We start from the raw sequence: 11,726 nt of genomic DNA, 5'->3' as shown, positions 1-11,726 counted from the left end.
TCGTCGCATTTCGTACTGGGCGGAGCTGTCAAGCAGTTGCCCAGCTGTCAAAAGGTGATTTCAAAAAATCTTTTTGTAATTGAATTTAGGTATCAAAATAAAGTTTTAAAAATCTGAAAAAAATCATACTGGCTTAAAAAAAGGTGCTCTTTCGAATAAAATCAAAAAATCAATACATTATTCTTAATTTAAAAACCCAATTGCCATTGAGGGGCAATAAAGTATCGATTTTGATACAGTTTTTGTTTTGTTTTCTTAGAAAACAAAACAAGAGTACTGATATTGGCCATGCATCGGAAACCTAGCATCACCCTTGTTTTACTGCTAAATTCTCCCCAGTAGGAAGTTTAGGACCCGGGTTTTAACATTAGCAGCAATATCATTCCAATAATGGAACATGTGTTCAGTAATAAGGATTCTAGTATGTTCCTTGCGTACTAGCACTTTCCAGTCTTCGAAGAGTTAGTACATACATGGATCCCTAACCCAATTTGATTTCCTTTGCATTGAGTTCAGCCTCAGATGGTGAGGTTTTTAACTATATGCAAAGTAAAGTTGGTAAACTAAGTTTTATTCAAAAACTGGAAGTCACCAAAACACCAGTAGTAGGACTAAATGCTATAACTCCTTGAATTACAAGAACACATATTCCAAAATTGAAAAACAGAACGACACTAGATTTCAGTTTGGTAGATCTATCACCGCAACGCAACCCAAAAAGGCGATCTACCCACGCTACGGGCTCCGTTAAAGATTGAGCATCTTTTAAACCCCCTCAACCATTCATCCCTCAGCACGGGTCGCCTGACACCTTGGATTGGGGTTACCTGTTTGGTGGACTTTTACCCCCGGAACAGGTGGTCCGTAGTGCTATTCTAAGCCGGCAGCTACACGGGCTTCTATAACCATAAGTGTTTTTCCAATGAGGTTGAAAAACACATGGAGGCGCATGGTTGTTGATGCCTTACGCTATCCATATTAGAGGTCATTCAAATATGTCGACCATCGTTTAACGAGGAGGAGGTCTGTAAAAGTGGAGCACTCCATGTATTGAGTATACGAAAAAGTGGACAGAGGGGTGGAAAGGGGATCTGAAATGCCAGGAAAATGATGGACATAAATTTTTTGTCGTCATTAAGTGGCATCTTACCCCATGCAAGTATCGGTATATTCGCCTCATTCTATTCATATTTACTCCTCTTTGCTGAAGCGAATCGAGAAAGATATAGCAAACGGATTGTCGTGATCAAACACGCAACAACATCACCAGTGGGAAGCGATGCGCAAGTTGCTTGACATTGATATCACTAGTTTACAGCATTTTTGAACTCGGTAAGCTGATGATCGTATTTGGTGTAGAATCATGCCCTGAGTTTGAAAACGCGAAGGAAAAAAAAAATACAGTAGAGCGGAAATTTTTTCGACTTTCCATACAAGGTTGATGATTTGAAATCGATTTTTGTTCTATTATTAAGCAAAGTCGCTCAATTCACATATCTCTTTCTCCGTAATCAATGATCCGATTGAGCTGAATTTTTTACTGTAACTCGCCTACATATGATATTGCAAATAAACGTTGAGAAAGAATTTTTAAATTGTTTTTTTTTATTGAAAAAAAATACATTTCTTCATATATTTTTGAAAAATTTGCTAAAATTTAAGGAGATCGTCCCCAAAACTCGCCAATATCTTGAATTTCATCAATCTGACGCAAAACCTGCATTCAGATGATCGAATGGTATTATAATCAGCTTATAATTTATGGAAAAAGATTTGAAATTGGTTGAACAAAGCGCAAGTTATTTGAATTTTATTTAATTCCATAATTTAAAAAGTTGTAAAACTCGATATTCAGCCAAAACTCAAAAACTGTTATACTTTAAATTTTTTGAAGCACGGTTTCGAAATCAGCGCTAAATTATGCTTCAAAAATTTTGGTCGTTGACAGAAGTTCACGACTTTCGTTTTATTTTGTAAACTAGTGTAATCAACACTGTGAAACTATTGACTTAACTATATCGCGGCATAATTTAAAGAAATATTTTAACACCATAAGAAATAACATCAGTAGTAGTACTTAAAATATTTTAAAAGCACAAATTATACACACATCCACCAGCATACACTATTTATATATTTTCTTATATGTATTCTATTAACAATATGAACTATAGCTTTAAGAAATGAAACAAAAATTGTATGTATATATACTAGTCTACGTTGTTTGACGAAACTGAATAAATAAATAAATAAAACCAGCGATGGAGGCACATGAACTGGTGAGCTCGTTTCATGCTATAGTTTACTGTAAAGATTAGTTTTTATCTTTTTAATTTCATTTTTATATTTGATGCACACTCTGATTAGCGCGTCACTTCAAGTAACGGAATTCATTTCTCATGATTTTATTTAAAGTAGATTAAGTTCTGAGAGTGAACATTGAGCGACCATTTGACGCGAGTGGTGGATTGTTTGCTTCATGCGTGAAGCGAATAGTGACGAATCAGTTTGAATAGCCTGCCGCGTAGGTTGTAGTAAATATTAGGCCTTTACTTGATGATTGTTTACTTCCCACGTTAAGTGAAAAATGGCGCGGCGGTGAGTATGGCGTTTTACTAGATCGGAAATTTGTACCACTTGCCTGGGTAAATCTTGGCCCAACGATATCATCCCTACTAACAAGTATTTTTATCTACACTCGATTCAAGCAATTCTGAGTAAGTCTAGTTAAGCGTCGCGTTCAGTGTAGTTTTGTGTAGAATAGACTAAAAGGCTTCTGCTCCCTAGTGTAGTGGAGACGCGCAATAGAATTTTCTTTTTGGCTTGTTTTTGCGTCGAGAAGTGGTCGGTTGTTAACGGCGGTTTGTGTATATTGATCCATTGTCAAATCATATCACCAACCATAGGTGACTCCCGGACTGACAATGTACCTTACCCTACCAACAACAATTCCTTCCTGAGACAAACGTGGAGATGCAGCGATTCGCGGTCTTTATAACAACGTTTGTCTCACTAACATTCCCTCCCATCCTCGATGACCGTAAGTGATCGTATGGAAGTGGCCGGCGCCGTTATTGACCTTACTAAAGTTTAGAGCTCTCGAACTGTGTACATTGAGAATAGTAAGCTAGTCCCAAGCCCTATTCATTGGTTCCTTGTGCAATTTCGATTGCTCTGGTCAAACACGGAGTAGCAACTACGAATTGTGTGGTCATCTATGCTCATGCTCCACAGTGGGATCATTCTGAAAAAAGACGATCAAAACCTCTAAGAGCCGTTAGATGACATTTTAGCATATAGGTGTCTTTGGAAGATATGTTCAGAAAAATCTTCTCTATTTTTATGCATATTCACTGTATGGTAAAACTGTAGGGTGATCCCGAGCAAAAAAATATTTTTTCAAAATAATTTTTTAGAGGGTAGATGTCTTCAGCAAAGTTGTAGAACAAGTAATTTCAAGTAACTTTGCTGAAGACACCATATAGCTTGGACTTCATTTTTTGGGAGAAAATATGAAAGTTTAAAAAACAACCTTAAAATCAGTTTTTTGAACTTTTCCATGATTATAGCGTAAAATTTCAACGTGATATGTTCTACAAGTTTGTAGGTACTACTGGAATACACTATCTTGCCAAAGACACCAACTCTGTAAAATTGAAAATTGCTCCAGTAAACCATTTTTTTTGAAATTTTTTCACTATTTTCACTATTGAATATTTTTTGAGTAGGCACTTTTTGGCAGCCGTGCTATCAAAATTTCAATGCTTTATCATGTCCAGAATAGACCAAAAGTGACCTAACAATCGGGTCTGATAAGGCACTTTGATTTCTGATGCTATTTTAATAGTCATTTTTCAAAGAAAATATTCACAAATTTCATACAAATCATTTAATACAAACTGAAAACTCACGAAAACTTTTCGACATTAATATTTGTTAATCAAAATAGTATTATTGTTGAAATAGTCTACATTTCTAACACTGTGGTTGACTTTACATTGAATACCCGACAAAAAATATCGTTTTTTATATTTTTAGATTAGTTAAAAACTCACTATTTAATTTTTTTTTGAGTAAGCACTTTTTGGCAGCCGTGCTGTCAAAATTTCTATGGTTCATTATGTCCAGAATAGACCAAAATTGACTTAACAATCGGGTCTGATAAGGCACTTTGATATCTGAAGCTATTTTAATAGTAATTTTCAAAGAAAATATGCACAAGTCTCATACAACCTTTCGATATTATTTTTAGCTCATCCAAGTAGTTCTTCTGAATAAAAAAAAAACAAGTTAAATAAATGTAGACTATTTCAACGGTTAGTGTCATTTATTTTGAACTACAAATTTTGAAAGGGGCAAAAGCCTCTTTCTTTGAGTGATTTCCACATCCACGAAATCTTTCTCAAAAAGGCACGAAACCTTTTTATCTTTAGGTAATATGTCTACGACGAAGGAATTTTGAAAATCATGGACAGGAATCGACCTAACGGACGCAGTTTTTGAAAACTGGAAAAAATAAATTTTAAAGAGTATCAAACAGCATAACCAATTTCAATAAAATATCTGTGAAGAATTTTCATCATAAGGTAAGATTTACAACCTAGACTATCTCTAACAGATACTGGCTATTTCAATGTGATGTAACAATGTTTCACTCGTTTTATTTTATTTATTTTTTTTATTTTCAACACAAAACTAGTAGAGGCATTCATTATATTTTCGCCTTTTTAGTTTTTTAACCGAAGTTATAATCAAATATATTGTATAAACAATATGATTCACTTCCGCGTTCCCCATACATTGAATTGGCGAACAGCTTACAGCACCATCTAGCGTCAAACGTGGCAATCAACCTTAAATTAAACCACATATTTGCTAAATATGTTTAACCGTGTCTCCATGACATTTCCATTTGTTATGGTCGTCAATCATATTTAGGGATGTACAAGATTCAATTTGCACAAACAAAATTATGATATTGGACAAAGCAAATATTAAGTTTATATTTTGTAACTGTCGTATATCAGTGATGGAACATACGCAATTAGACGTTTCGCATTTATCATTTTTTTCCAGAAGCATATTTGTTTTGGAAGTACCGATACGTGAAATATTTTGGTCAAATTGCTATGGCTAATGGGGATACTTGTTGATTAATTTTGACTTAAAGTATATTGCGTGCAAAAACTTTTACACTAAGAATATGATTTGTTTATTTGAACCCTAAACATTTTGATAATATTTTCTCGATAACTGAAGAGATTATTGACATCCCTAGTTCATTAATGTTGACAGCGTGTGTATTTCTGAAAGGCATACGTTTTTAGATTGTAATAGTTGCCACGTTCGTCACAAGCGGCGCCACAAGCACAGGAAAAAGGGTCGCCAGAAACAGCTGGAAGTGAGTTATATTATTAATATAGTATATTTGTTATAATGCTAACACAGCAAATGAAAAAAAAAATGTTATCATTGTTTTAGTTGATTGATTAATGTATGTAACATAAACAAATGCATCGGGTATTACAATAAAAAATTAAATAAAAAACACAGTTTTTAATTGGTGTTAAAAACTTATTCAATGTAAAGTCAACCACAGTGTCAGAAATGTAGACTATTTCAACAAGAATACTATTTGGATTAACAAATATTAATGTCGAAAAGTTTTCATGAGTTTTCAGTTTGTATTAATTGATTTGTATAAAATTTGTGAATATTTTCTTTGAAAAATGACTATTAAAATAGCATCAGAAATCAAAGTGCCTTATCAGACCCGATTGTTAAGTCACTTTTGGTCTATTCTGGACATGATAAAGCATTGAAATTTTGATAGCACGGCTGCCAAAAAGTGCCTATTCATAAAATATTCAATAGTGAAAATAGTGAAAAAATTTCAAAAAAATTGGTTTACTGGAGCAATTTTCAATTTTACAGAGTTGGTGTCTTTGGCAAGATAGTGTATTTCAGTAGTATCTACAAACTTGTAGAACATATCACGTTGAAATTTTACGCTATAATCATGGAAAAGTTAAAAAAAACTGATTTTAAGGTTGTTTTTTAAACTTTCATATTTTCTCCCAAAAAAGTCCAAGCTATATGGTGTCTTCAGCAAAGATACTTGAAATTACTTGTTCTACAACTTTGCTGAAGACATCTACCCTCTAAAAAAATTTTTTGAAAAAATATTTTTTTGCTCGGGTTCACCCTACAGTTTTACCATACAGTGAATATGCATAAAAATAGAGAAGATTTTTCTGAACACATCTTCCAAAGACACCTATATGCTAAAATGTCATCTAACGGCTCTTAGAGGTTTTGATCGTCTTTTTTCAGAATGATCCCACATGAGCATGCTCATGTTCATGGTCATGCTCATGCAAGGATCGGTATATTCACCTCATTCTATTCATAGTCATTCCTCTTTGCTGAAGCGAATCAAAGAATCAAAGAAAGATGCAGCACACGGATTGTCGTGTTCAATGGGAAGCGATGCGCAAGTTGCTTGACATTGATATACGTTGCTATGCAGTCGCAGTTTAGATCGCAAGCGAATGAATAATGGTGAAGAATGATAGTGAGCGATCAAAGCGGCTATTATCATAATTAGAAGTGAATTTCTGCATGCAATGCTTACATTTTTAGTGTATTGTTGTTGAAATGCTAGATAAACAAAGAAAATAATACCCGTTTTTTGAAAACGTCAAAAAATCGTATGCACAATATCACTCTTCGAATCGCATCGCATCACATGACTGGCTTCGAATGTGGAGGAAGATGCAAAGTGGAAATCAGGAACTCTGCCCCCATGGGAGATACACACTTCCCCTTGCTAGCGGGCACAAGCGCCTCTGCGTATCTTGCCCACGCTTCCGATTTTTGTTCCTTCTTCTAGGTATAAGCACATTATAACAGTGCTATACGTAGTTGCTTAGCTACAATAGAGGGTGAATTCATCACCAATTCTATGTGGTAGAGAGAGAAATCACGAAACATTCCCATCAACTGAAACAAATGGAGACGCATGGTACCTTATAATATTATACAGTCAATGTGGTAAGTCATGTCATATAGGTACTGGCTGCTATCACTTTGGCTGTAATTCAACTAATTTGAATGGTTTCAGGTTGATTATTATAAGTCCTAATCGTAGGCAAAACACAGATACAACTATTATTAGACGCCAAAGAAAGCAGGAGAATTACGGTGGGCGTACAAGTAGGTGGCGCATCTCATTTTATGAAGATTTACCAGGATCATGGTCTTCTGGTTGACGCGTGCATCCCAACAAGAGGTTGCTGTAAAGTGTAATAAAATTCGACACACTCTGATTAGGTGTACAGTGTATCTCCCATAACTGTGCTAAAAGATTTCAAAAATTGCTCGCAACATAGGCGTCTACTTCCATGCAATATTCCAGTCGACAAAAGGACCATCATGACATTGTATATACGTCAACTTCATTCATAGAACGGGTAAAGCCGTCTCCATCCATATGGTATTGGTATTGAGAGAAACCAAACAGCATCAATACAGGAGACTGTGATTGCAGCAAATACAATTTCGCCTCTGACACCGTCGTTGTCACTACGGTTGTAGCAAACGTATTCGTATTATGATTCAGTTTGGTGGTTGAGCACGTGGTTTACAATTTTCCATTGAATGAGTATAGTAATTCAAATAGTGTCATCCATCTGAGGCTGCTTTCGTAAAACTTTTGAGGAAGGGTAGATGCCGTGTCTTATCAATCCTATAGGAACCAACGATACTCGTCATTCGTATGGGTAACCGGACAGAAGGTGTATTCCTTGTGAGTATGCAATTGAAGTCTTCGTGTGTTGAGTGTAAATATTGCTGCTCTTGAAAATCATACAACTTTGTACTGTTGTTGTAGGTATGTTTAGAAGTGTTTACTTGCTGATAAAAAAAATCCACTTGCGAGAAGACACGGAGCAAATAAGTCACAGGCTCTCTTTGGAGAGCATAGAACACTGTGTGTAACTCGAAGCCAATAGTAAGTCAGCACATTTGCAATCCTGAGAATTAGTATTTAAGACGCTGCTTAGTGAACCGGTTTGTTTTGTTCCATCATTCCACATCGCAGGCATTATATAAATAGATATACCCATTGCTTTCTTCTGTCGAGTACCTTAAAACGCTACATAGTGCATCCATTACTGGAAATCAGATTGCTGGAATATTGTGCAGATTTGTGGTTGGATTGTTAGATATCGAAAAGTGTTAGTTTTCTTCTCGGAAACATAGTGCATAAGTGTTCTTACTACGAAAACAATCATCTGTCTATGGTGCGTAGCGTATGATTTCAGCGCTTTGTGAATGGTTCAACCTTATCTGCCAAGGTTACCAATAATCGGAAAGGCTGTGAAAAGTGAAATCATCGTCGTCATTAACTGACATCGAGACTACAAATCGAGTTCTTCCTTTCGGAGATTAGTTGCACGACCGTCGTCTGTCTGCGGAGTCGTATCAGACAATTCATCATCGTAAAACATCTACTACGTACTGCGCCAGAAGCACATAGCTCCACTATCAATTATTGCGAAACAAATTCAAGCCGAAAAAATGCTATCGCATCTATTGAAGGAGAATGCCAAAGTGACGGTCAGCACCGGAAATGTGCTGAACGTGAGCGATCTTCGGAAGAAAGCTGGCCAGAAACCAACCGATGAGGTAAGTGCACAGCTAATCATGCATCCAAATCCGCTGCCGGGCCGCTTGCATTTCACGCAACATTCTCTCTCTCGCCTCTAGGGCTCCTGTGGCCTGCCTACCAAACCGACAAAGTAAAAATAGATCCCTAAAAATTTCCCAAACTCTAAACTACCTAACCCGCGACCAAGGTGGTTTGATTTTTCCGCACTTTCCGCTTCAAAATGATGTGGAACGGAAGGGCTGTTACACGGACAGATCGGGAGAAAAAAAAGTTCACTCCCTCCTCCCCTCGAAAACATATTGGATACGACTCGATGGGGAAATTTATTGCTATTTTGGCAGATTTACTATGAACCGCTCTGTTGGTGGTTTACTGGCAGCGAGCGCGCTGTGGGTTTGCGGTATTAATGGTCAATTGCTAATAACATACTGGGCGGAAGGGTTGCCGTTCGAGTTCGTTATGGCTTAATTGATGCTATGTACCAATACAGTAAACCCCTGGTTCATAATGCTAATTAATACAGCAAATATGGAATGGAAACTGTGAAAGTGCAGATCCGTAGTTTGAGTAATTTATGTGGTAATAACCACTAAGACTTAAAAAAGAAATACTGTGTACTGAAAACTCTGGAGACGCATGGTCATTGACGTAGCTTGTTGAGAGAAATTTGGATGAAGCTCGTAGATAAATTGTTAATCTTGTTGTTTCTGAAAGAAAATTTAACAGTATTAAAAACTTGTTCGCCAATTATAAGAGGGTAGGTGGATGTCTTTCATGCTGTTAAATGCAGGGGGCTGCCATAATGTTTGGGAGTGCATGAAAAATTCTCAAATTTTGACTGTTTTTCAATCTGTTATATGTGAATCATTGGTACAAATTTGGGCTCCATTGGTTAATCTTTCGCGAAGCTAGAACTGTTCTCGTAAAACACATTTTTAGACAATTAATTTTTGAACTGTCCTATCTCCGAAACCAGTGAATTGAATTTAATGAAATTTTGATCATTCATTAGCAATATATAGATACTTGATACGGCGTAATAAAAATAATATTTTCTCACGATGAATAAAATTATACCGGTTTGACGTTTTCACCCATATAGAGAAAAATGAGTCAAATTTACAACACCATACAAACATTCTTAATGTCCTCTTGCTTTAATTTAAACAGGCTTTAATATATCCTATTGAAGATATCTTGAGAACAGGAGTAGAAAATCTTTGGATATCAAACCTCAAATGCAAGGACATGGATGTTAAAAAAAATATAATTTTTTTCGAGAAAGATCCAAAAAGTGTCATCATATTTTTTTTCAACGATCAAAAAGTTTTAATTTTATAACGATTTTTGAAGCATCCATATATTGTTGATAAACGTTAAAAACTTCATTAAATTCTGTTCACTGGTTTCAGAGATATGACAGTTCAAAAATTGGTTGTCTAAAAAATAGTGTTTTACAAGAATGGTTCTAGCTTCGGGAAAGATTAACCAATGGAGCTCGAATTTGTACCAATGATGCACACATAATAGGTTGATAAAACGTCAAAATTTTACATTTTTTATGCACTATATGAAAAGTTACAGCTTGTTGAACTTTTCTGTGAGAAAAAAAAAGCTGCCTATCCCAAACATTTTGGCCACCCCCTGTATGTACTTAAAAAAAAACATGCTCCCCATAATAAGAGTGTTATGGAAGGGTAAATTTTAGCGTTGTGAAATTTAAATAACTCATTTTTAGTTATCTCTGAAACAGCACAAACGTCAAACGTTGCCTGTCGAAATGTTTAGAAGATGTTATAAGTAAGATATCCCCAAACAATTTGCAGCTTTCACTCTTTCTGTCAAAATTTTTCGTTAGTTCCAAGTGCAACAAGTTTATAACAATCAGTATCAATGTTTTGGTTGACTTGGTTTGTAAACGGTTGTAACTAAGATTCATTGAACCAATCTGATTACTACTCCGTTACAAATTGATTTTGCAAGTTTCGACTGAAGATGACATTTCTTTACATTTTGTTTGTGGTTATAAACATGTTATACCTCAGATTGGCATTAATTTTAATAGGTTTTAATTTTGTTTCAAATGTTTTTATTTTATGAATCCGAATGAAAACATCCGAAATCATAATATAACTATTTAATAACTATCTAATCCTTTCATGAAAACTCAGTTGAAACATGTTTGCAACGATGATCATTTCTGTTTTCGTTGCAGGTGCTACTTGGGTATGTGACGCTAAGATAGAAATGACTTCGTTAACAGAATCATATCCAACATGGAAACATTTAAAAAATCGTCTATTATTTCTTCAGAAATTCATGCTGTTGATTTCCTTCTGGGCTTGTTTATGGAGTTGCTGCCTGGATTATTCCATGGATGTCTTCAGATTTCACAAAAAAAAAAGTCCTTGGGTCAATTGGAAATTTTTCAGGAATTCGTGGTGCGATTCATCCAGAAACTGTTGCTGCGATTAATCTAGGAATTTCTCCGGAAATTCCTGTAGTAGTTCTTCCAGGAATTTCTATAAAAATCCCTTCGGACATTTCTCTAAGTTTTTTTCCGGGAATTCTTCTTATGATACCTCCAGAAGTTGTTCAGGAGTTTCCTTCAAAAAATCCTGCTGATATTTCTCCAGAAGTTCTTGCTGGCATTCCCGCAGGAGTCTTCTATCGGACTACCGGGATTCATCCAGGAGTTTCCCTTTAGGCATTTCTTTAAAAAAATCTTTATAGATGCCTTCAGTTACTTCTCCAGAAATTAGGGGGGTTCAGGGCATTTAGCAATGGATGACATATTTTATTTTTGACCAGAATTTACTCAAATTACCATTTTTGATATTGATGTCGGTTCATCGTGAAGATTTTTTGAAAAGTTTAGAAAAAATCAATATTTTTTTGGCTCAAATATTTTAATCAACTTTGGTTTTATGTAAATACATCTAAGATGATGTAAAGGTGTATTATATTTGTATTCGTATTCGTTGGCAAATTACTTAACTGAGCGATATATGGCAATAACTTAACTGAGCGAAGTTATAGTTCAAAATATGCAGTG

At 35.4% G+C, this 11,726-nt stretch overlaps 1 protein-coding gene across 1 annotated transcript in view; it reads left to right on the top strand.

Annotated features, from left to right (window-relative positions):
* The first annotated feature begins 7,603 nt into the window (after positions 1 to 7,603).
* LOC109420345 (glutamate--cysteine ligase regulatory subunit) overlaps positions 7,604 to 11,726 on the top strand; it is a 65,501-nt gene continuing 61,378 nt past the window's right edge. The window contains exons 1-2 of the mRNA XM_019694669.3: positions 7,604 to 7,807; positions 7,892 to 8,688. Coding sequence (XP_019550214.2) covers positions 8,581 to 8,688 — 108 coding nt within the window. The 5' untranslated portion in view covers positions 7,604 to 7,807; positions 7,892 to 8,580. The remainder of the gene's footprint in view (positions 7,808 to 7,891; positions 8,689 to 11,726) is intronic.

Source organism: Aedes albopictus, chromosome 3 (genome assembly GCF_035046485.1).
Source record: "Aedes albopictus strain Foshan chromosome 3, AalbF5, whole genome shotgun sequence".
Classification (NCBI taxonomy): Eukaryota; Metazoa; Arthropoda; class Insecta; order Diptera; family Culicidae; genus Aedes; species Aedes albopictus.
The sequence above is the reverse complement of the archived record's forward strand: the minus strand, read 5'-3'. Positions and strand labels throughout refer to the sequence as shown.